The sequence below is a fragment of the Nerophis lumbriciformis genome, linkage group LG25 (genome assembly GCF_033978685.3).
Source record: "Nerophis lumbriciformis linkage group LG25, RoL_Nlum_v2.1, whole genome shotgun sequence".
NCBI lineage: Eukaryota > Metazoa > Chordata > Actinopteri > Syngnathiformes > Syngnathidae > Nerophis > Nerophis lumbriciformis.
In genome coordinates, this window is record NC_084572.2 from 30677891 (window position 1) to 30704744 (window position 26854).

Sequence of the window (26854 nt, forward strand, 5' to 3'; positions counted from 1 at the left end):
AGACTACTCAGGACCTTCGTATTGTGAGGCAGACGCACTAACCCCTCTTCCACCGTGCTTCTTCAAAATAGCCACCCTTTGCTCTGATTACTGCTTTGCACACTCTTGGCATTCTCTCGATGAGCTTCAAGAGGTAGTCACCTGACAGTGTTTTCACTTCACAGGTGTCATAGTTGTGATGCCTTCAGTGACAATCTACAAGGTAAATAGTCATGAAATGAAAGAAAACACATTATTTATTTATTTTTTGTAAGAAGAATAAAGTTACCTATAATTGTATTTAAATATACAATTTAATGGTATATTATTTCATTATTTATGACCGATTCATATCATATACATACTGTTTGTGTTTTATCAGTTATCAGCTCTTGATGAACTGATGGTAAACATTAGACATTACCATGAACTGATTAACGTGGACCCCGACTTAAACAAGTTGAAAAACGTATTCGGGTGTTACCATTTAGTGGTCAATTGTACGGAATATGTACTGTACTGTGCTACTAATAAAAGTTTCAATCATGCATCCATCCATCCATTTTCTACCGATTATCCCTTTTTGGGGTCGCGGGGGGTGCTGGAGGCTATCTCAGCTGCAATCGGGCGGAAGGCGGGGTACACCCTGGACAAGTCGCCACCTCATCGCAGGGTAAGTTTCAATCATACAAACCCTTTATTTATTGAGTCAAAAATATTAAAGTTCGGTGATTTGGTAAAATTGCAAACAGCTAAAATGATGTACAAAGCAAACTATAACCTGCTACCAAAGAATGTACACCAATTCTTCTCAACTAAAGAGGAGAAATATAACCTTAGAGGAAAATCTAATTTAAAACATTTGTATGTACGTACGACACTTAGAACCTTTAGCATATCAGTATGTGGAATTAAATTATGGAATGGATTAAGTAATGAAGTTAAACATTGTACTGATATGATCCAGTTTAAGAGGTTGTTCAAATTAATGGTGCTTACAAAGTACAAAGAAGAAGAATTATGAGAAATACTTTCAACCTTATTGAAAATAAAATATTCTTCATCTCAGTATGTTAATAATGACTGAATTAATTAATTACATATTACAAAACTGTTGTGTGTATTAATTCACAGATGTTATTTTATATTATAAAAAGGTCAGTAAATGATTCTATATATTTGTAAACGCTCTGAAGTGGGAAAGGGGTAGGATTAAATAAGCTTTGCTTCTTCCTACTCCTTTTCGGACATGATGTAAAGTGAAATGATATGAAATTGTGCGATGTATTATACTGTAAGTGTGTTCATGTTCGAAATAAACTAAAGAAAGAAAGAAGAATCAAAATCAACACTTCTCGTTATAATGCTCCTTAGCGCACATTAAAACCACAATAATATTGTATACACGTGAATGTATGTATTACCCAAACCTCTTCAAAGTGGTTATTTTTCAAAGCATGGCAGCCATGACAGTCGCAACAACTTTTAAAAGTCTGAGAGTCAACTACATTTCCCATGAGCACCGTGTAAAAGGAAGCCCAAACAGCCAATTGCTAGTCACTGTTTGCCTCTTCAGCGCTGATTGGCTGGTTGACACTAGTTTCCCGTGATGCTTTGCTGTACGCCTGTGTAATTCAAATCCGGCCAACCAATCAGAGGCCGCCAGTACGCCAGATGCAGCTTTTTAAATTTTGTAACAGCGGCTGTGGACTAAAAAAAAAAAAAGAGACGCAGAAGACGGAAGGACGCCGTGGCTGTGAAAAGACCTTAGTCGGACTTTAGTGTTTGACCAGAGATTTAATTTGAAACTTTTAAAGATAAATATTATCGTCTAAGTGTCGAGAGTAATTTTGTCGTGGTTGGTTTTAAAAGGCAACACGGCGAGTTTGTGCGTGTAGCCTAGTTAGCTTGGTTACCATAGCTAGCGAGTCGTTTTAAAGCCGCCTCCGTTCTTTTAAAAAGCAGCATTTGCCTTCAGAATGAGCGCCGGAGCCGCGAAGACGGTGGCCCGCGTCGACCCCAAGTCGGCTCCCCTTAAGGAGATCCCCGAGTGCCTGGTCGACCCCCGGACCATGAGATGCTACACGCGCGGCCGCTTCCTGGGCAAGGGGGGCTTCGCCAAGTGCTACGAGATCACGGACGTGGAGACCAAGCAGGTGTTCGCCGGGAAGATCGTCCCCAAGTCGCTGATTCTCAAGCAGCACCAGCGGGAGAAGATGACCTCCGAGATCGCCATCCACAAAAGCCTCCACCACGCCAACATCGTCGGCTTCCACGACTTCTTCGAGAACGATGACTTCGTCTTTGTGGTGCTGGAGATCTGCAGGAGGAGAGTAAGTCTCCTTTTGTCTTTAAAAAACACAAAAAACTTCCTATATACTGTATTTTTTTTGCTTTCTTTTTACAATTTTATTATGAGTAATGGAATTACACAGTGGCGTGCAGTCACTAGAGGCAGGTGAGGCGGGGCCTCACCTGCCATCATGGAAAGAAAAAAAATGTAAAAAGAAAAAATAATTAAATTGTTATATGTATCCAGTGATTATACTATAAAGTTATTTTCCATTTAACTTCACCAGTTTTACATTATTTATATTCAAAATCGCTGAATTTTCACATTTGCTGTTCAAATACTGAGAAGAGACGGTGCGGTGAACAGCAGCCAGTTGAGGCACGTCACTCACTGCCTCAACATGGACGGACTCGGCTAACTGCTGGCCTGCTGTGCAGTGAGACTGTATTGCTATATGAATTATATTATACATTTCCATAGTTTAGTTAGCTGAGGTATATAATGTACAGTGTATTTTGTCAACAACTGTATGTGTGTAACGTATTTCTTGTGCTGAGCGATCATAAAACGGCTGCAAAAGACGCACTGGCTGAGGCTCCAGTAGCCCCGCCTCCTGCACCCCCGCCGTAGAATTGTTGTATCAACTAAAGCCCACACTTAAACTTTCCACGTGCAGGATTGAATCTATTTAAAAAAGTTATTTTATAAGAAGCCAAAAAGTGCAAAAACAATAATGTTCGTGTTGGAGGAGTTGTGAATGACTGCAGGGCCACAACATTAGGTACACCTGCAGACTGCAGGTGTATCTAATTCACAACTCCTCCAACACGAACATTATTGTTTTTGCACTTTTTGGCTTCTTATTAAATAACTTTTGTAACCTATTTTCATGGGCTTTCCTCTTTGTGATGTTAAGTTCCTGTTATGCGCTGTTATACAGTATATGCCTCGAGCTCTTATTTTGAAGGCGTTAAGAGCGGAAGTGATCACATGTGGTGGATCGGAAGTTTTTGAAAGAAGGTAAATAAAGTGGTCCTCGTGTAAACTGGAGCCTCCGTGTTTATTTTGTAGTTTCATACAGTATAGGCGACATTTATAAACCCTCGGTTACACTTTTTTAAATAGATTAAATCTTGCACGTGGAAAGTTTAAGTGAGGGCTTTAGTTGTGGCGCATGGACTTAATTTGTAAGTAAAGGTAAGACCATAATAACGTTTTTTTTATTAAATGTGCTTTTTTGTGTGCTACAGTTTGTATGTGTAAAGTTAAGTTCAAGTACCAATGATTGTCACACACACACTCGGTGTGGTGAAATTTGTCCTCTGCATTTGACCCATCCCCTTGTTCACCCCCTGGGAGGTGAGGGGAGCAGTGGGCAGCAGCGGCGCCGCGCCCGAGAATCATTTTTGGTGATTTAACCCCCAATTCCAACTCTTGATGCTGAGTGCCAAGCAGGGAAGAATGCTGGTATGAGCTTTTAAACATAACCCGTTAACTTCTGCCAATCAAATGGTGAATAAGATACTCTTTAGGGTTCATATGTTTGTAAATCTGACTGTGATGAAGTCAGTGCCTCACCACCCATGAAACTCACCGCACGTCATAATAACGCCAAACACATACTGTAATTCAATTACAGTATGTGTTTGGCGTTATTAACTTGACCGGATATACTGTATGATTGATAATGCATATCAATGAGATAATGTATGATATTGATCATGTGTACAGCTCCACTAATGGACATTGGAGTGTTACTTCCATCCATTTTCTACCGCTTATTGCCTTCGGGGTCGCGGGGGGCGCTGGAGCCTATCTCAGCTACAATCGGGCGGAAGGCGGTGTACACCCTGGACAAGTCGTCAACACAGATAGACAGACAACATTCACACTTACTTTCAAAGACAAAATTAAAGTATTGCTAGAAACATAATTTTATATGGGACTTTATTGTGTATTATATCAGGGGTCGGGAACATTTTTGGCTGAGAGAGCCATGAAAGCCAAATATTGTAAAATCTATTTCTGTGAGAGCAACATAATATTTTTTAACACTGAATACAACTAAATGCGTGCATTTCTTTAAGTAAGACCAACATTTTTAGAGTATAATAAGTCTCTTATTCTTTTTAATAACATTGTTATTCTGAAGCTAACCAATAATAAATAAAATGCTTCTTACCATTAATGCGACCCTCCTGTACCCCGAAGAACAGCTGGGATTGGCTGAGCCATCCGCAACCTTGAACAGGTGCTGTAGAAAACGGATGGATGGATTAAAATGCATGAGAATGTTTTATATTTTGAACGTTATTTTTAACGCTGGGATTTCAAGCAGGATTATTCACGACTTATCGTGTTAAGCAATGTCAGCTAAGATTTATCTGAGAGCCAGATGCAGTCATCAAAAGGGCCACGTCTGGCTCTAGAGCCATGGGTTCCCTACCCCTGTATTATATGTATAGTACATGTTCCAAAAAGAAAAAAACATAAACACCACCAGAATTAGAGATATTACAAGTCAAAGTGATGAAGATTAGTGTTACGCTCATGACTTGGTGTAACTAAACATTACCCTATAAGATGAAGGCAATTGCATTTTATTGATATTTGAAATGTATTCAATGTTTATAAATGAATATTTGAATATACTAAATGTAAAAAAAGGGAATAAATATTCAAAATAAGATCATTAAATGAAATCTAGCTTGGTTACGCCATCATGAGCACAACACAAGGTTGTAAAAGTTTCAACTACAATTCTAAATAAGATGTCAAAAGCAAACTGAAATCAAATACACACAGCTTAAAAACTGATCAATACCTATTTAAATTTAGTAATACATAAATATGATGATTTATCAAAATATAAAAGAAATATACCTGAACAGAACGCTCATGATGGTTACACCAAAAAGTAACGCTATGAATCGCGTTTTTCCAAGTTTTGGGGGCATTTTTATGCTATTTCCAAGCATCTCCTTTTCTTTATTATTGATTTTAAATGGTCAAACTAATGCATATTATATATGCATGCCCTAGTAAACAAAAAAAAAAGGCATATTTATTTTGATTGTTACATTTTGAAGTACATTTGTGCAGGTGGGTGCGAATTAAGGCTGCAGCTAACGATTATTTTTCTATCGATTAATCTATAGATTATTTTTCGATTAATCGGTTAATCTATAGATTATTTTTTTCGATTAATCTATAGATTATTTTTCGATTAATCGGTTAATCTATAGATTATTTTTTCGATTAATCTATAGATTATTTTTCCTTTTACTACGTCGACGCGTCGTTTCAGCCTTAGTGCGAATGTATCCATTACCAGAGCTGTACACTCATGTTTGTTAGTGCTGGTCAATGCATACACCAGTGGTTCTTAACCTTGTTGGAGGTACCGAACCCCACCAGTTTCATATGCGCATTCACTGAACCCTTTTTTAGTCAAAAATAAAACGTTTTTTTCTTAATTTATTCTTAATTTGTAAATATTAATCATGAAATTATGTTATTATATTAAATAAATACTAATAAAGATCTGTGATGAGGTGGCTATTTGTCCAGGGTGTACCCTGCCTTCTGCCCGAATGCAGCTGAGATAGGCTCTAACACCTCCCGCAACCCCAAAAGGGACAAGCGGTAGAAAATGGATGGAAGGACTAATAAAAATATATTTTACAAACAGAAAGATACAGGAATGTACACATGATCCCATGTTTACATATCATTGTGCAACATGTGAATGTTTTAGTGGGACCTAAATGCGATATCTGAAAGGGGTACAAATTATTTCCAAAGCAGTACACAGCTCATGAAAAACAATATTTTATGTTATTGTCATTGTAAGTGGGCCAAAACACTTATATTAGAAAATAATCTCATGGAAATGACTGCTGTCATTTGATTATAATAATAAAACATTTAACTTATTTAGTCAGGTTTGGGACTAGTGGGCTGCAGGTGTGGCCACAGTGCATGTGCACTTCTGACGTCACTCACATGTGCTCCACTGAATGCTCAAGGAGTTTTTGCGTTTACTCAAGCATATGGAAAATTAGAGGGAACATTGTTTGGGGGTATCCATAATACGCCGATAGAGAGGTTTTTATTTACACGATGAGTCGGGTGTGTCTTGACCTCCGCGGCGGAGGCTCCGTGGAACCCCTGAGGCTGACTCACCGAACCCCTAAGGTTCGATCGAACCCAGGTTAAGAACCAGTGGCATACACCAAAACAAATATGACTGGTGTGCTCGATGGAAAATGTCCACTCCAAAGAACACGTCAATGATATTTGAGATAAAACTGTTAGTAAGTTTTGAGCAAATGACGGACTTTCAATCAAACAAAACATTTGAAAAAAGATCCTGATACATTTTGACAATGAAAATTGCATTTGTGTCCAAATCATAGCTTTTAAAAAAACACGTTTTTATTATACAGGTGTGTAATAAATAACCTGTGATTAATCTAAATTTATCCTCGAATAATCCAAAATCATAAAAGTGGTTAATCACAATCCAAAATTTTAAATCTGATCATTGCGATTAATCTAAAACCGTAAATGTGGTTAATTGTGTTTAATTCAAAATTATAGGTGTGGTTAATCACAATTAATTAGAGATGTCCAATCATATCGAACTGCCGATATTATCGGCCGATAAATGCTTTAAAGTGTAATATCGGAAATTATCGGTATCGTTTTCAAAAAGTAAAATGTATGACTTTTTAAAACGCCGCTGTACGGAGTGGTACACGGACGTAGGGAGAAGTACAGAGCGCCAATAAACCTTAAAGGCACAGCCTTTGCATGCTGGCCCAATCACATAACATCTACGGCTTTTCACACACACAAGTGAATGCAATGCATACTTGGTCAACAGCCATACAGGTCACACTGAGGGTGGCTGTATAAACAGCTTTAACACTGTTACAAATATACGCCACACTGTGAACCCACACCAAACAAGAATGACAAACACATTTTGGGAGAACATCCGCAGCGTAACACAACAGAACAAATACCCAGAACCCCTTGCAGCACTAACTCTTCCGGGACGCTACAATATACACCCCCCGCTACCCCCAACCAACCCCGCCATTCCAAACTGTTGTTTTGAGGCATGTTGAAAAAAAGAATGCACTTTGTGACTTCAATAATAAATATGGCAGTGCCATGTTGGCATTTTTTTCCATAACTTGAGTTGATTTATTTTGGAAAACCTTGTTACATTGTTTAATGCATCCAGCCGGGCATCACAACAAAATTAGGCATAATAATGTGTTAATTCCACGACTGTATATATCGGTATGGGTTGATATCGGAATCGGTAATTAAGAGTTGGACAATATCGGATATCGGCAAAAAAGCCATTATCGGACATCTCTATAATTAATACAAAATCACAAACATGGTTAATCGCGACTATCGAAAATCATAAGTGTGGTGAGTTGCGATTATTCCAAATTCAGAAGTGTGGTCAATCCAAATTCACAGCAAGTGTGGTTATTTGGGATTCATCCAAATCCATAAAAGTGGTTATTTGGGATTATTCCCAATTTATAAATTGGGGTATTTGATATCATTTCAAATTCATTAATGGGGCAATTGGGATAATTCAAATTCAGAACCTCGAGTTATTAATCCAAATGCCGAAGTGTTTATAATGGGATTAAAGAATTTAATCGTTTGACAGGTCGACATTTTTACGGAACAAGCCAGAGCCACGTCAGTGTCACAATATGCTAAGCATCTAAATATATCAAAACCCAGTAATTGTTAGTCGTGTGATATTATCATACCTGCCAACTTTTGAAATCAGAAAAACCTAGTAGCCAGGGTCCAAGGGCCGCAGGCCCCGGTAGGTCCAGGACAAAGTCCTGGTGGAGGGTTCAGGGCTTCGCCCCCCGACGCAAAATGATTATTAGCATTCAGACAGGTTAAAATGTTGCTAAAACCATCACTTTTCTATCAGTCACAGTGACTTTTCAAAACAAAAATATTACAGCAAAAATCATATGGGTTGATTGACATGTTTATTCTGTAAGCTAACTTCAATAGTTTGAAATTATTTTGACAGTTAATGCCAGTTATCCTGTCAACCTTTCACAAGACTTCAATTTGTTAATTGAAAGTATAAACAGTATAAACACTTTTTACAGTAAACAAATGGTAAAACAGTACTAAACAATTCCATTAAAAAAAAAATTGGTGTCATTATTAACTTTCTGTCCAAGCTTGTATAATCTACTGCCTTGTTCAATTGTAAAAAATATTCTGTGCCTAAAATTCACATTTCTATCACAATTATCATACTGTAAACATGGTAAGCTAACTTCATTAAAATTAATAGTCCTGTCAATAGCATGGAATTACAATTCAAATGTAGTTTTTTTGTAAGCCTTTCAAAAGAATTCAAAATATGAAAAATTAATGAAAATTAATTTAAGCCATCAGACACTTGAAAAGTGGCACATCACATCTCTAATGTAATCATTTTAACTTTTCAACAGAAATAGCACTGCAAAAAATATTAAGGACATACTTCTGTATTTTGGTAGTTATGCTGTCAACATTTAACAAGATTTCTTCAACTTGGACTTGAAAGCATAAATAGTATAAACACTTTTAACAGTATGTCGTGCTGTGAAATACAGCCGACAGGATTGCGCACCAAACACGAAGCAAGGCCAAAGCGCATGGTGCAGGAGAACAAAGGACTTCTTTCATTTAAGGTTTGTGATAAACCATCAAACTCATTCGTTAAAAGGACTCTATAGTAATATAAAGTGAATTTTTCTGGACATTATCATGCAAGAAAAGTTTATTTTTGGGACCGCGATCACCGCGTAATGATTTTTAAAGGTTGCATTACAAACATGTAACTGTCCCATGTGATCAGCCAGTGCGATTGGAAATCCATGCTCAATTATTGCCTCCGTAAATAAAACTTCGGCATTTATCACATCCAAAGAATCTGTTTGGGCGACGAAAAACGTTGAAAGTTTTCCACTTGTATCGCTAGCAACGGCATTAGACTTGTGTTTTTGTGTCCCAACGTGGTCTTTTACATCGCTAATTCCTCCGTGTCCGATCGAAAAATCTTGTCTGCACAAGGTGCAATTCGCGTAGTTTTCACCCTTTTTTTTTTTTTTTATTAATGAAAAACCGTATTTTTTATCACTGCAACCGTAACCCGGAATAGGTTGATGAAAACCGTACGAATTACGGGAAAACCGGAGTAGTTGGCAGGTATGTATTATGTTCAAACTATGGCTGCAACAATAATCAATTACGCTTTGAACTACATTTGGTTGCGTTGATTAGTCATTAGAGTGTGAAAATTCCAAATACCGTACATGGAGTGACTGAAATTTGAAAATACACTGAAATTTTAATTTGAACTTTTAACATTTCAAATTCATTTGTCAAAGTTTATGGGGATTTATTAGAAAAAAATATGGTTTAGGAAAGCACAAACATTATACGTATTAGGTTTTTTTTAAACTAAAATACGTATTGAAGCTATAAAGGGTGGTTTATCCGATTAATCGAACAAAATTAATAGATTTCTAAAACAATCGATAGTTGCAACCATAGTTCCATCCCCTGGAATATTTCATCCATCCATAAATTTTCTACCGCTTTTCCTTCTCTTTTCAACTTTTTCCAATTTGTGACACCAATCCTCCATAATGTTTCATGTGTAATTTTATGTACAAAACCAGTGAAATTGGCACGTTGTGTAATACAATGAGTTGCAAATCCTTTTCAGCCTATATTCAATTGAATAGACTGCAAAGACAAGATAGTTAACGTTCAAACTGGTAAACTTTGTTGTTTTTTTTTCAAATATTAGCTCATTTGGAATTTGATGCCTGCAACCTGTTTCAAAAAAGCTGGTACAAGTGTCAAAAAGACTGAGAAAGTTGAGGAATACTCATCAAACACTTATTTGGAACATCCCACAGGTGAACAGGCTAATTGGGAACAGGTGGGTGCCATGACTGGGTATAACAGCAGCTTCCATGAAATACTCAGTCATTCACAAACAAGGATGGGGCGAGGGTCACCACTTTGTGAACTAATGCGTGAGCAAATTGTCGAAAAGTTTAAGAACATTTCTCAACCAGCTATTGCAAGGAATTTAGGGATCTCACCATCTACGGCCCGTAATATCATCCAAAGGTTCAGAGAATCTGGAGAAATCACTGCACGTAAGCGATATTACGGACCTTCGATCCCTCAGGCGGTACTGCATCAAAAAACATAATCAGTGTGTAAAAGATGTCACCACATGGGCTCAGGCAGAAAACCACTGTCAGTAACTACAGTTGGTCGTTACATCTGTAAGTGCAAGTTAAAACTCTACTATGCAAAGCCATTTATCAACAACACCCAAAAACGCCGCCGGCTTTGCTGGGCCCGAGCTCATCTAAGATGGACTGATGCAAAGTCTTCTTTGGTCTGACGAGTGCACGTTTGAAATTATTTTTGGAAACTGTGGACGTCGTGTCCTCCGGTCCAAAGAGGAAAAGAACCATCCGTACTGTTATAGGCGCAAAGTTCAAAAGCCACCATCTGTGATGGTATGAGGGTGTGTTAGTGCCCAAGGCATGGGTAACTTACACATCTGTGAAGGCACCATTAATGCTTATGTTGCCATCCTAGCAAAGTTTTTTTCATGGACGCCCCTGCTTATTCAGCAAGACAATGCCAAGCCACATTCTGCACGTGTTAAAACAGCGTGGCTTCGTAGTAAAAGAGTGGCGGTACTAGACTGGCCTGCCTGTAGTCCAGACCTGTCTCCCATTGAAAATGTGTGGCGCATTATGAAGCCTAAAACATAACAGAGACCCCAGACTGTCTAACTTAAGCAAGAATGGGAAAGAATTCCACCTGAAAAGCTTCAAAAATTGGTCTCCTCAGTTCCCAAACGTTTACTGAGTGTTGTTAAAAGGAAAGGCTATGTAACACAGTGGTAAAAATGCCCCTGTGCCAACTTTTTTGCAATGTGTTGCTGCCATTAAATTCTAAGTTAATGATTATATGCAACAACAACAAAAATAAGTTTCTCAGTTAGAACATTAAATATATTGTCTTTGCAGTCTATTCAATTGAATATAGGTAGAAAAGGATTTGCAAATCGTTGTAGTCTGTTTTTATTTACGAATTACACAACGTGCCAACTTCACTGGTTTTGGGTTTTGTATATTATATTCTCTGAAGGGCTGCTGTCTACTGTGGACAACCTTGAAGTAAACAATAAAATAGAACTTATTTTAATATTTACGTTTTGTTTAACCGGATTTAAAAGCAAAAAAAGGAAACATCCCGTAATCAAAATTTACAGCAACATTTTCTTATTTTTTTAATCATAATTATTATTATTTTAATCCTTGGTATATTCGGAAAAAAACATCAAAATGTAATAAAAATATAACATACGTTTTATTTACGAAGTTAGATAATTGTATTTATTGTAAATGACAAAAAAAGTATTTTGAACCAAAACAGATGAGCATACAGACAACATTTTGAACATGAAAATTACAATCACACAATAGCCATTTCAAACAAGCTAGATAAATTATATTTGCATTCACATTATTTGGGCAAAATCAAGGATGTAATAATTATCATTATAATGAAACGCGTTAAAATTCCTGACTGTTAGTAATACAGTTTCCAATTTTATTTATAGTAAAATTGGTTTCCTGCTGACCCCACCGTGGACTGGACTCTTACTGTTATGTTGGATCCACTATGGACTGTACTCTCACAATATTATGTTAGACCCACTCGACATCCATTGCATTCAGTCTCCCCTACAGGGGGGGGTTTACCCACATATGCGGTCCTCTCCAAGGTTTCTCATAGTCATTCACATCGAAGTCCCACTGGGGTGAGTTTTTCCTTGCCCTTATGTGGGCTCTGTACCGAGGATGTCGTTGTGGCTTGTGCAGCCCTTTTGAGACACTTGTGATTTAGGGCTATATAAATAAACATTGATCGATTGATAAAATTACCACTGTTTGAAAAACTTAGTGATACTGTTCATTCCTGAGAAGCAGCTAGTGCGCTAATTGCTAGCCATTTTAAATACTAACATGAATAAAAAAAACACTCTTTTAAAAAATAAAGCTTATGAAAAATTTGAGTGTGTGTAATTGAGCACATTCAACAATACTGTAATAAAGGTTTGTGAAATTACGGAAAACATGAAATATGGAAAACAGGACTTGTTTAAGACGATGTTTACTTTGGAGCCAATGGCCCAAGTGAATGATGTTTATGTCGTTTCTGTTTTGCAGTCGCTGCTGGAGCTGCACAAGCGTCGTAAGGCGGTAACCGAGCCCGAGGCGCGCTACTACATGATGCATCTGCTCAAGGGAGTCCAATACCTGCACAATAACAAAGTCATCCACAGAGACCTCAAACTGGGCAACATCTTCCTCAACGATGACATGGATGTCAAAATAGGTGAGTGGAATAACACAAAAATACGCTTATATTTGACTTTTAGAATCAGTATGCATAAAGACAAACTTGTTTGTCCATCGATGATACGCCTCAGATATCCATGATACAAATGATTCTCACTTCCTGGATGAGATGTTTCCACTGACTCATGAAAACAATCATCAAAAAAACTCTTCAGTCGTTCATGTGTTTTTATTGTCAGTGGTGACTTTTCCCAGGAAGTCATTTTTCACATGTTCTCCCGTCTCTGTGCCAAAAACTTTGTGTTTGCGTCCGGCAGGCGACTTTGGCCTGGCCACCAAGATCGAGTTTGACGGCGAGCGGAAGAAGACGTTGTGTGGAACGCCCAACTACATCGCTCCTGAGGTTCTCTGCAAGAAGGGGCACAGCTTTGAGGTCGACGTGTGGTCGCTCGGGTGTATATTGTAAGTACACACACACACACTATTTGTATTTCAAATATTAAAAACATGGCACTGTTTCAATTAGGGCGGGACAATATGGCTGAAAACTGTATCACTATATATCAATAATTATTTTTCACGACCTATGGAAAATAAGAAGCAGGAGTAAAATGTATCAATGTTAACATTTTTATTTCAAACGTAACCTTCCTCTGATTATAATCCCCTCGCTATCAACGCAGAAAGGAAATGTCAAATTGAACACTTAACAAAAATGCTTAAAGTGTAAGAAAATAGTGCAGAGTGTGAATATGTAAACTTGGATAAACCTGAGAACTATTTTCTGCAGGTTTAGTGCCAGGAAGTTAGAGTTGTGCGGTTATGGTGGTGTGGTATTAGCGGTCTTGGTGGGCACGAGCGCCTTGCGTCATTTACAGACCATATTAGTCTGACTACGGTCCCCTTTTTAAAAAAAAAAAAAAAAAAAGAAAAATCCAGAAAACTGCCGTATTTCTTCATTTTCACTTTCTCTTCTCACTCCATGCAAAGAATGAACCGCGAGACAAGAAGATGGCGCAACCAAACTTGATAGCTGATACTTAGACTCAATATCCCTCTTCAAATCAAGACTCAAAACTACGGCTACAACAACTAATCGATTAAAATCGATTGTAAAAATAGTTGGCGATTAATTTAGTCATCGATTCGTTGGATCTATGCTATGCGCATGCGCAGAGGCAATTGTATTTATTTAAATTTTTAATTATTTTTTTTATAAACCTTTATTTATAAACTGCAACATGTACAAACAGCTGAGAAACAATAATCAAAATAAGTATGGTGCCAGTATGCTGTTTTTTTTCCCAATAAGATACTGGAAAGGATATTAATGTAGTTTGTCTATTTTATCCGATTATTAATCAAAGTAATAATCGTCAGATTAATCGATTATCAAATTAATCGTTAGTTGCAGCCCTACTCAAAACACACCTTTTCCTGACTGCTTATTCATTGTAAATGTTATCGATCTTTGTTGTTGCTGTTTTTATCCAATTTGATTTTATTGTTTTGATTTTGTAAGGTGTCCTTGAGTGCCCAGAAAGGCGCCTTTATAAGTAAAATGTATTATTATAATTATTATTACTGTTACCTGATTGGCTGTTAGCGTGTCAAGCCTAGTGATCACTTCCTGTGTTGCTCGGTTACCAGAGACCGAATGCCTTTGTTCACGCAACCAACTTTCTTCCGACAAAGGGAAAAAAATGTATCCAACATTTAATCGAACGCATTTTGTATTGATATTGTGTCTGTCGTGATATATGCTGTATTTTTTTACTTTAAGGCGCACTTAAAATGTTTTAATTTTCTCACAAATCGACAGTGCGCCTTATAACCCGGTGCGCCTAACGTACTGAATAATTCTATTTGTGCTTACTGACCTCGAAGCTATTTTATTTGGTACATGGTGTAATAAGTATGACCGTTAGATGGCAGTCACACATGAGATACGTGTAGACTGCAAGATGCCAGTAAACATAAAAACTTTAAATGTTCCATTGAGAATATAGAATATTACACTCGGCGCTCAAAAATCTGTCAAAATGTTTTAGTACGACTTTGAAGCCGCACCGCTTGATGGATTGTCGGAGCATTATGGCTACCAGACAGACGTACTGTGCTTCAACATACGAGTATTATTATGGTGTGTGTATTAGGACCGCAAAATGGCATCTATTAGCAGATATATTAACTGATGTTTTGTTTCGCAATATTATGCAAAACCAACTTCTTTTTTACCTTCTGGTGTGTATTTTGGATCTGCATAAGTCCTGAAAAATTGCGCGCGTCTGCCATTGTAGTCCAAGAAGAGAAGGTCAGAAAGCGACTTGAAGATGGTCTGTAAAACATAATCTAAGCAACATTTTGACCAAAGAACCACCATTACATGTTATGTAGGCCACAATATATTGTTTTAAATATAGAAAAAAAATCATAATATGACCCTTTTTAATGTGATTTATAATCCGGTGTGCCTTTTGTTTGAACATACACCTGAATAGACCCGCTCATCGGCAGTGCGCCCTATGGTCCGAAAAATACGGTATTAATATTTTGTCACCCAGTCCTAGTTTCAATTTGATCACTGAAACCATAAGAAGTGTCAAATTATAGGATCTTTGATTTTTACTGTAGATTACTCCTGAACACATTATTTTGGTAAAGGTACACGTTGTTGGTGGGCAAGCCGCCGTTTGAGACAACCTGCCTGAAGGAGACGTACAACCGCATCAAGAAGAACGATTACACAATCCCCTGGGTAGGCCATATTTCAGGATCTTTACCTTTTCACGCGTCCTTCCCGCTCACCTTTCTCTTCTACCAACCAGCACGTCAACCAGTCAGCGTCGGTGCTCATCAAGCGGATGCTGCACGCTGACCCCAGCCAGCGTCCCACCATTACAGAAATGCTAACGGACGAGTTCTTCGCCACCGGCTTCATCCCGCCGCGCCTGCCCACCACCTGCCTCACTGTGCCACCGCGTTTCTCCATAGCGCCTTCCACAGCCGCCGACCACGCCCAGAGGAGACCCCTGACCGCCATTAACAACAAAGGTCTGACCCCCCCTCCACACCCGTGAACATCACAGCCTTGTTTTTTAAGCTTTGGTAACAACATAAGTTGTCTTTCTTAGGAGAGTCTGAGAAGGGCGACTGCAAGGATGAGCAGCTTCCAAGGTGAGATGTCTGTCTATGCATGCTTGTTCAGCATATACATTTCTATATACTGGATAGATATGTGTGTGTATAAGGCCCTTTTCCACCAAGAGTTCAGTAACTAGAGGTTCCTGTAGAAGTGTGTGGTTTTCCACCGCATTTCACAGTCCAGGGTAGTTGATACAAATCAGTCTGACTTACGGACTGGCTTTGTATATAAATCAACAGACTATATTAGGTCAGAGTTCCTTTACTAAAGTGTAAGTGGGTGAAATACAAAGCAATGTGATTTATAAAATAAAGTGTACCGTTGTTCATAAAAAGTCAGGCTTTTGTCTGCAGTGTCAACATTCAGAAAGTCATCCGCTCATAAAAATAATGAATTCATCAAGGTACAAAAGCTTTATTTTGTTTTGTTTGATTTCCTCAAAATGTATAATTTTTTTTTTTAATTCTTAAATTATATAAGTATATAAGACATATTTTTAATGGAACTTTACAACAAAGTTATAACAAATATATAATGTAGTATATCCATACATGATAGTCTTTCCCTCCTGGATTTTTTTTTATTTCATTGCTGCAGCCTGAAATGCCTGAATTTTGCAGATTTTTCAAATTGTGACGTTTTGAGGCTTTTTCCATAACATTGAATTGGCTTGTGATTTATTTTAAGTGAATTTTGGAACCTTTACCTAAAAATACAAAAAAATAAACAGGATTTCTACAAATACTGTATTGATGTTTTACTTCTTTTTTTTCTACAAGGACCTAAAAGTAGGCACTGGATAGTAGTAATAGCACATTGTTAAATTACTGTACTGTTTTAATTCTTTATAACTAATAGTAATAACCAAAGAGCGCTGTCATCAAAAATAAGTTTCAAATAATCTCCATGTTTATTTTAGGCTGAAAGTGTTTGTCCATCTTAAACATTCAATAATGTTCCGGCACATTCACCCTGGCACGCATTTGTCAACGTGATCTATAGCGGTACAATTTGTTGGGTAATGGGTCGATGAGCAATTATCATCACACGTCAACATCGCTAACATCTAATTGATGCCTCTATGCTAGGTCAACATTGCTAATGAAAATAGGTTCTGACTAACCTTACCCTGGATGGTTAAATATAAAAATACATGTAAACTAGGATGTGATGATGCCAGTGTGTTGGTAAAGGTTCAAACACTACGTTACCCAGGCGGTTTACAGACAGGAAAAGGAAGTACTGTATGTCTGACCTATGTGGGAAGACAACAAAAGTGCTGTTTGGTCAATAAATTATGTTTTATTACACATTGTTGTCCCTGCGCCTTCTACACAAGAAACAAAGATGATATAAGCGGCACTTTAGAATAGTTTGAATGTACAAGAAGTCGGGACAGAGTGTTAATGTGCAGGCCGTCGCTAAATGTGTGTTGCTTCTTTTTGTCAGGGAGGAGGAGGCGGTGGACCACGTGAAGGACATGCTGCAGCAGCTCAACACTATCATTGCTGCCAAACCCTCAGCAAGACCCCTCGTACGTCAAGGTGAGACCCTCGTCTTCACGTTCACATCAACGTCTACAGACTGGTGCTGACACTTGTTTGTCCATGCAGAGGAGGCAGAAGATCCTGCTTGCATTCCCATCTTCTGGATCAGCAAGTGGGTGGACTACTCGGACAAATACGGACTAGGTAGGAAGGAAGCCCTTAAGTTGAAACTGGGTTTTACCTCCAGCCTGCAATGGCTTACCAATAGTGGCATATGCTGTGTATAGCAGAAAAGTAAATGACTTGAATAGATAATGGTTTGATGGCGCTATCGGCAAGTAGGGGTGTAAATCTTTGGGCACCCAACAATTCCATCGGATTCCGATTCCTGGGGGTGCTATTTGATAGGTCTGGGTGATTAAACGATATCATTTTATATTGCGATAGACAAGTCATCGATATCAATATGAAATGTGTTTGATAAAACGTTCGATAAATATATATTTTTTTGGTCGAGAAGAAACCGGAAAGAATGAAGCACGGTTGATTGCATGAACGAAGGCACTTGCGGTTTGGTAAGCTAACAAAACAGGAAGTGGTCAGTGAGCAATGGGAGGGACATGCTTAACAGTCAAACTGTAAAAACGGTATCAAATATCAAGTTTGGTTGTGTCATCCCGCTGTCTTGCTGTTGATTAAGAAGAGAAAGTAAGGAGCCCTGTAGAGAGTGAAGAAATTGTGGATAAAAGAGGAAAAGTCACGTCGACAGTATCCATCCATCCATTTTCTACCGCTTGTCCCTTTTGGGGTCGCTGGAGCCTATCTCAGCTGCAATCGGGCGGAAGGCGGTGTACACCCTGGACAAGTCGCTAACTCATCGCAGGGCCACGTCGACAGTAGGGCCGTTTTAAATTATTATAATTTTTTTCCAAAAACACTGTCCGTTCCCTATTCGGATGTACGGAAACAACAGGTAGGAATTAAAGTGTTCAATACGTTTTACCTGTTGGTGTGCTTGCGTGTGTGTGTAATGTCAAATTATTGTGACCAAAATTGTTATGTTCAAATCAAATCAACTTTATTTATAAAGCACATTTAAAGTTTACCACAGGGGTAGCCAAAGTGCTGTACAATGAACAGGTTAAAAGATAAAACGAGTACCGAGCCAACACAACACACACAGAACACGATAAAAAATAAATAATTAAAATAGAATTAATAAAAACAGGATCACAGCAGGTGTATTATGGGGCACCATTGCCATGTTATCGCAGTATTCTTGAATGTGCTCAAATAGTACTTTTGATCAAGTTTTCGTTATTCAGTAAAATACACTGTTAGAAAAGCCACTGTTTTGCATGCTTTGTTTCTTATGCTTCAATGATTGTTTTAATTTGTTTTATTGGCAAAGCCGTTATTGCTTTAAATATTGTTTTGTACAATACAACACTTCAGGATTTATTTAAATGAAAAGTACATAACGAAAAATCTATTGTTTAATATGTCTGGCGAGTGTTGTAGCGTCATACTTTGTTTAAAATCCTTGAATCCTGCGTAAAAACACCTCCGTCTCGTATTCCTGAGTAAAGTACGAATTAAATATCTTAATTGTTCAGACAATGTGCTTGCCATATTTTTCGGACTATAAGTCACAGTTTTTTTTTCATAGTTTGGCCGGGGGTGCGACTTATCCTCAGGAGCGACTTATGTGTGAAATTATTAACACATTACCATAAAATATCAAATAATATTATTTAACTCATTCACGTAAGAGACTAGACGTATAAGATTTCATGGGATTTAGCGATTAGGAGTGACAGATTGTTTGGTAAACGTATAGCATGTTCTATATGTTATAGTTATTTGAATGACTCTTACCATAATATGTTACGTTAACATACCAGGCACATTCTCAGTTGGTTATTTATGCCTCATATAACGTACACTTATTCAGCCTGTTGTTCACTATTCTTTATTTATTTTAAATTGCCTTTCAAATGTCTATTCTTGGTGTTGGCTTTTATCAAATAAATTTCCCCAAAAATGCGACTTATGTTTTTTTTTTCCTTCTTTATTATGCATTTTCGGCTGGTGCGACTTGTACTCCGAAAAATACAGTATATACTGTAAGTTTAGATTGGGGTATGTCGTTTCTTAATGGGGAAAGACATAGAAGTTTCTTGTTTTCATGTGAGCATTTAAGCTCGAGATGGTGCCAGTCAGTCTTTGAGTTAATCAAAGTGCTGTTATCAATCACGTTTTCTCCATTTTAATTTAAGAGTAATACTGAGTTTTACAGTGGTTATCATTAATGCCATTTATTGTTACATCCCTAGTGTATATGTTCACACAATGTTGTCTCTATAGTTGTGTATTACACAAATTAAGGGTGTCTGTTGATAATATCAGGGAAATTGACATAAATGTGAGTGAAATGTTGTCATTGTGAGGAGAAGGAACACTTATTTTATAAAATAACGTGTCCGGTAGCGTTCATTCATCCTTGACACACTCAGTCGCCCCGTCCTGATAAACAATGTCATTTGAAACTGACTAAACTACGAAGCTAAAGCCAGCAGGAACAATCCATACACCCACAACACGTCTCATCTGCCAGTGTTGTTGTGAACGACATCCATGTACCGTATTTTCCGCACTATAAGGCGCACCTAAAAACCACAAATTTTCTCAAAAGCTGACAGTGCGCCTTATAATCCGGTGCGCCTTATATATGGGTTAATATTAATATTAATTTTCATAAAGTTTCGGTCTCGCAACTACGGTAACAGCCGCCATCTTTTTTCCCCGTAGAAGAAGAAGAAGCGCGCGGTGCATGCTGGGATATGTGACGTTTCATTTCCATTTGTGTGTTTATGTAATGACCCCAAAATGGCTCCTATTAAGTGTGTTGTCTGTCTAATTATAAATAATGCAGACGAGGCGTGTTAACTGAGTTCTCAACGTTTACTCACAGCGTGCTCATAACCACATTCTAACTGCCAGCATACAACAACGCTTCTCAGGGCTACCGCGCATGCTCGTCACTATCGTTGCATGCTGGGTAGTGTAGTTGTTATATTTGCTAGCTCATAACATCACATTAAGAGACACGCTTACGCGCTTAATTCAATACTCGCCGTCATTCCGGGTGGATTGACAAAAGACCTCCAGCCGCTAGATATTGGTGTCAACAGGGCATTCGAAGCTAGACTGCTAACTGCGTGGGAACAGTGGATGACAGAAGGCGAACACACGTGACGTTCACCAAGACAGGGAGACAGCGCCAGACGACATACGCCACTATCTGCCAGTGGATCGTAAATGCCTGGGCTGATTCAGTCTCATCTGTGGTCCGAGCTTTCAGGAAGGCAGGAATTGTCACTGAACTAATAAACGGCAACGACACTGACTCCATTAATGACGACTTCAACGAGACGGAGCCGGCCATGTTGGATGCCGTATTCGCTCAACTGTTTAATTCGGACACTGAAGAGGAAGAATTCGAGGGATTTGTGAATGAGCTATAACTTCATAAAGTGAGCTTAACATTTTTATTTAGTGTGTTGTGTTGTGTGACATTAACGTTTGAGCAACGTTGAGTTATTGATATATTGTTATTGCTCTGCACTATTTCACGTGTTACTATATTGTGATTGCACGTTTGATTTACGTAACACGAGTAAATCAGCTGTTTATTCATTTTGGGAGTGAACGGAGTTGTCAGAACGCTGGTTTGTTATCTATTAATAAAGTTTGACTGACCTATCTGACTGTTTTGTTGACATAGGTGCGCTTTATAATCCGGTGCGCCTTATAGTGCGGAAAATACGGTAACAACAATTAACGATAAGTGGTTGCAATTTGGGGCAGCACGGTGGTAGAGGGGTTAGTGCGTCTGCCTCACAATACGAAGTGCTACTGAGTAGTCTTGGGTTCAATCCCGGGCTCGGGATCTTTCTGTGTGGAGTTTGCATGTTCTCCCCGTGACTGCGTGGGTTCCCTCCGGGTACTCCGGCTTCCTCCCACTTCCAAAGACATGCACCTCGGGATAGATTGTTTGGCAACACTAAATTGGCCCTAGTGTGTGAATGTGAGTGTGAATGTTGTCTGTCTATCTGTGTTGGCCCTGCGATGAGGTGGCGACTTGTCCAGGGTGTACTCCGCCTTCCGCCCGATTGTAGCTGAGATAGGCTCCAGCACCCCCGCGACCCCAAAGGGAATAAGCGGTAGAAAATGGATGGATGGGGGTTGCAATTTGAGAGGCCCTCTCTCTAATTTCTTTTTTGAGCTTCAAATGAGTCGCCGCTTTACTCCTCAAGCTGAGAACAGCACATTCCCCTCACAATAATAGCGTGGTACGCCACATCCAGTCCGACTGCGCTAACAAAATAAAGGTTTCAAAAAAGTACCGCTTATTGATACTTTTACGAAAGGATTATGCTTTGACCTAAAATACTTGTCAAAATTCTCCAAAGATGTATTGCACCAACACATGTGAGGATTTATTTAACAAACATTTTATTTTACACAAAAAGCAATCACACTTTGATGGTAAAATAAGTATAGAAGGTAAAAAATTGAATTAAAAACCAAACGGATAAACAAAATTTTACTTTTTATGGTGCTATTGTAATTTATATTTACCATTTATTAGTATTTTAGCTGTGGTTTATTCGTTACTATTTCATATACAGGTTTTTTAATACTATATCTAAAGTAGAGTTTTGGTGGTATAATAAATACTAATGTTTTCAAATTAATGACTTGTGTATTTATTAAAGGGGAACATTATCACCAGACCTATGTAAGCGTCAATATATACCTTGATGTTGCAGAAAAAAGACCATATATTTTTTAACCTATTTCCGAACTCTAAATGGGTGAATTTTGGCGAATTAAACGCCTTTCTAATATTCGCTCTCGGAGCGATGACGTCACAATGTGACGTCACATCGGGAAGCAATCCGCCATTTTCTCAAACACCGAGTCAAATCAGCTGTTATTTTCCGTTTTTTCGACTGTTTTCCGTACCTTGGAGACATCATGCCTCGTCGGTGTGTTGTCGGAGGGTGTAACAACACGAACAGGGACGGATTCAAGTTGCACCAGTGGCCCAAAGATGCGAAAGTGGCAAGAAATTGGACGTTTGTTCCACACACTTTACCGACGAAAGCTATGCTGCGACAGAGATGGCAAGAATGTGTGGATATCCTGCGACACTCAAAGCAGATGCATTTCCAACGATAAAGTCAGACCCCCATTGAATCTGCCGGAGTGTGTGAGCAATTCAGGGACAAAGGACCTCGGTAGCACGGCAAGCATGGCGGCAGTTTGTTCCCGCAGACGAGCGAGCTAAACCCCCTGGATGTCTTGGCTCACACCGTCCCTTAAACTGGACAGATCAGCTTTCAGGAAAAGAGCGCGGATGAGGGTATGTCTACAGAATATATTAATTGATGAAAATTGGGCTGTCTGCACTCTCAAAGTGCATGTTGGTGCCAAATGTATTTTATATGCTGTAAACCTAGTTCATATTTGTTAGTTTCCTTTAATGCCCAACAAACACATACCAATCGTTGGTTAGAAGGCGATCGCCGAATTCGTCCTCGCTTTCTCCCGTGTCGCTGGCTGTCGTGTCGTTTTCGTCGGTTTCGCTTGCATACGTTTCAAACCGATATGGCTCAATAGCTTCAGTTTCTTCTTCAATTTCGTTTTCGCTACCTGCCTCCACACTACAACCATCCGTTTCAATACATGCGTAATCTGTTGAATCGCTTAAGCCGCTGAAATCCGAGTCTGAATCCGAGCTAATGTCGCTATAGCTTGCTGTTCTTTCCGCCATGTTTGTTTGTGTTGGCTTCACTATGTGACGTCACAGGAAAATGGACGGGTGTATATAACGATGGTTAAAATCAGGCACTTTGAAGATTTTTTTAGGGATATTGCGTGATGGGTAAAATTTTGAAAAAAACTTCGAAAAAAATAATATAAGAAGCCACTGGGAACTGATTTTTAATGGTTTTAACCATTCTGAAATTGTGATAATGTTCCCCTTTAATGATTGCAATATCAATCAAAAAAATCTGGATTTATTATTTTGCCATAATTGTCCGACCCTACATCGTAGGCTATTAGGAGCTTGCAGCTACACAACAGCGAAGCACACAATAGCACACAAGCTAGACGTACGTTATAAGTGTGCTTATTGAAGTCTAAAACGGCACATTTTTACAAATAAACAAGCATCAAATAATTATAGTTGCATATTACTTGCACATAGAAAGTCTCCAAGGCATATTAGAAAGTATCCAGTCACAAATGTGTCCGCGTCATGAGATTAACTTCATGAATTATTGTGGCCACTAGATGTCACTTCAATTTGAAGACCATATACTGAAGGTCCATTCTAGATGGGTAATAGCAAATAGGTTAGTGTGTTTCACACCTACCAATGATGTATGCTTAAGTCATTTCACTTGATCCAACCTTTTCTAACATTGCTCACTACAAAATAATAAGTATGTATGATTCATGCTGGTATTGGCCCATGTGAAAGTGAAAAAGTTGTAATAGTCCAATGTTTGACAGGATGTGGACACGGTGTAACATGTTCTATTGTTGTAGGCTACCAGCTGTGCGACAACAGCGTGGGTGTGCTCTTCAACGACTACACACGACTCCTCATGTACGCCGACGGCGACAGCCTGCAGTACATCGACAAGGCGACGGCTGAGTCGTACATCAGCGTGCGCTCGTACCCGCCCGCACTCAACAAGAAGGCGAGCGCTTTGGACCTTTTCATTCTTTTTCTTCACCCTCCGGTCATGATGCTCACCGCCTCTTTCCTATCGCAGATAACTCTGCTCAAGTACTTCCGCAACTACATGAGCGAGCACCTGCTGAAGGCCGGCGCCAACATGGCACGGCGGGAAGGCGACGAGCTGGCACGTCTGCCCTACCTGTCGCTGTGGTTCCGCACCAAGAGCGCCATCGTGCTGCACCTCAGTAACGGCACAGTGCAGATCAACTTCTTCCAGGTGAGAGACCTCTACAAACCAAGCCCGAGGGTTCAAAGTGTAGGAAAAATGTACCGTCTTATAGTCCGGAATTTACAGTATGTAAACTAAAAAAATGTTTTGCAAATTTTGTAGGTGTTTACCTCAGTCATATTTTTGTACTTTATGCATACTAACATTAGCATACCAGCATTTCGAACACATTTTTCAGGTACAAACTTCCGAGTATTATATTTTGGGATGCATGTTACAGTTAGCATTTTGAAATGCAAATGTTTTTATTTTATTTTTAAGATCATTTAAGTATACACTTCAGTGTCATATATTTTGGTATTTCACTAAAGCTACCTGTAAATATGTTATTGTTAGCTTGTTAGAATAGTACTGTTAGCATGCTAGCTTTTTTTTTTTTTAGCTCATTTTGCTGATGTCTTTTGTTACTTGATGCTATCTGGCCTGCGGTTAGCATTTCAGTTCTACTTTGGCTCTTCAACATTCACACAAAATCTCTACCGATATTGCAATTTTTAGTTTTTAGAAAAAAAATATTATACATTGTCCTGGTTTTGAAGGACCTAACTACTAGAATGGCACACGCATTCTTTGATTTGTCAGTCTGTGGGCCTCAGCGGAAAAACGGAGGGGTGTATATTGTAGCGTCCCGGAAGAGTTAGTGCTGCTGGGGTTTCTGGGTATTTGTTCTGTTGTGTTAATGTTGTGTTATGGTGCGCATGTGCTCCCGAAATGTGTTTGTCATTCTTGTTTGGTGTAGGTTCACAGTGTGGCGCATATTTGTAACAGTGTTAAAGTTGTTTATACGGCCACCCTCAGTGTGACCTGTATGGCTGTTGACCAAGTATGCATGGCATTCACTTGTGTGTGTAAAAAGCCGTAGCTATAATGTGATTGGGCCTTTAAGGCACGCCCCCAATATTGTTGTCTGGGTGGAAATCGGGAGAAATTTGGGAGAATGGTTGCCCCGGGAGATTTTCGGGAGGGGCACTGAAATTCAGGAGTCTCCCGGGAAAATCGGAAGGGTTGGCAAGTATGACTGGGAGACGCAACTGCTCTGTACTTCTCCCTACGTCCGTGTACCACTCTGTACAGCGGCGTTTTAAAAAGTCATAAATTTTACTTTTTGAAACCGATACCGATAATTTTAAAGCATTTATTGGCCGATAATATCGTCAGTCCGATATTATCGGACATCTCTAATTATTACCGCAGTACTTCATTAGCAACTTATCAGCATCATTAGTGATGTAACGATATAAACATTTCTTCACGGTTAGTGTGACCAAAACTATCAGGTTATTGCTGAAAAGTACTTGCACAGATGCTAAGATATTTGAATCGGGCTACGTAGCGATTAGCGGCGCTAGCACTTTCTCCAGGAACTTGGCAGTATCACTGTGGTTTTACGATAGTTACAAACTGAAATGGTAATATTAACCGGCAGGAATTTTCCAGCAGTTTATCCTTAATACCGGGAATCATTATGTGCAGTTTGCTCTTTAGCGAAATGACAACATTGGTTGTGTTGCAGGACTTTAAATGTTTTGATAAATGACCACATGGTTCAAAGAAAGCCTAGTTGTCCTTTCCGCTTTCTCATGCACTCCCCTTCATGGTCACATGTGGTGTTCCAGGACCACACCAAGCTGATCCTGTGCCCGCTGATGGGCGCGGTGACCTACATCGACGCCAAGCGGGACTTCCGCACGTACAAGCTGTCCCTGCTGGAGGAGTTTGGCTGCAGCAAGGAGCTGGAAAGCCGCATGCGCTACGCCAAGCTTATGGTGGAGAAGCTGATGGACAGCACGGTCACCAACGCCGCCCGTTAGGAGGTTCTATTTATTGTATATCCCATGAATCCAACTATACATTTTTCACTTGTTTTTGGGGACCTTCTCGGACTTCCATCTTCACGTCCTGTCAGATTCTCTGCTCTTTTCTGTGTGTGTTTGTGGTTTCATCATGGACATTATCTATTTCTGTTTTTAAAAAAAATATGTATTTTAGATATTTGGTCATCTTCAGATGTACAAATGTGTACATATTGCTGAACATACATGCTTTAAAATTTTACATGTTTAAATAAAGATTCTCTGATCAAGCCAAGTCATGGTTGTGGCTTCAGTTTCAATTATAACGGTCCCTCAACTTATCCTAAGTTGGAGTGCAATTTTTTTTATCATTTGTATTAATATTGTATGCTGTTAACATATCACCTATGTCCATAACCACTTGTTATTGTAACGAGAGATGTGATTCGCAAACTACCGTGTTTTTCGGACTATAAGTCGCAGTTTTTTTCATAGATTGGCCGGGGGTGCGACTTATACTCAGGAGCGACTTATGTGTGAAATTATTAACACATTGCCGTAAAATATCAAATATTATTTATCTCATTCACGTAAGAGACTAGACGTATAAGATTTCATGGGATTTAGCGATTAGGAGTGACAGATTGTTTGGTAAAC

General features: G+C 38.9%; 1 protein-coding gene across 1 annotated transcript; it reads left to right on the forward strand.

Moving 5' to 3' along the window:
* The first annotated feature begins 1660 nt into the window (after window positions 1-1660).
* Window positions 1661-26492, forward strand: LOC133621805 (serine/threonine-protein kinase PLK1). Its single transcript, XM_061984175.1, has 11 exons — window positions 1661-2312; window positions 12592-12760; window positions 13041-13185; window positions 15388-15481; window positions 15552-15777; window positions 15858-15900; window positions 17318-17412; window positions 17482-17559; window positions 23980-24134; window positions 24210-24392; window positions 26021-26492. The coding sequence occupies exons 1-11, from the start codon at window positions 1959-1961 to the stop codon at window positions 26213-26215; spliced, it is 1737 nt and encodes a 578-aa protein (XP_061840159.1). The 5' UTR covers window positions 1661-1958; the 3' UTR covers window positions 26216-26492.
* The last annotated feature ends 362 nt before the right edge of the window (window positions 26493-26854 follow it).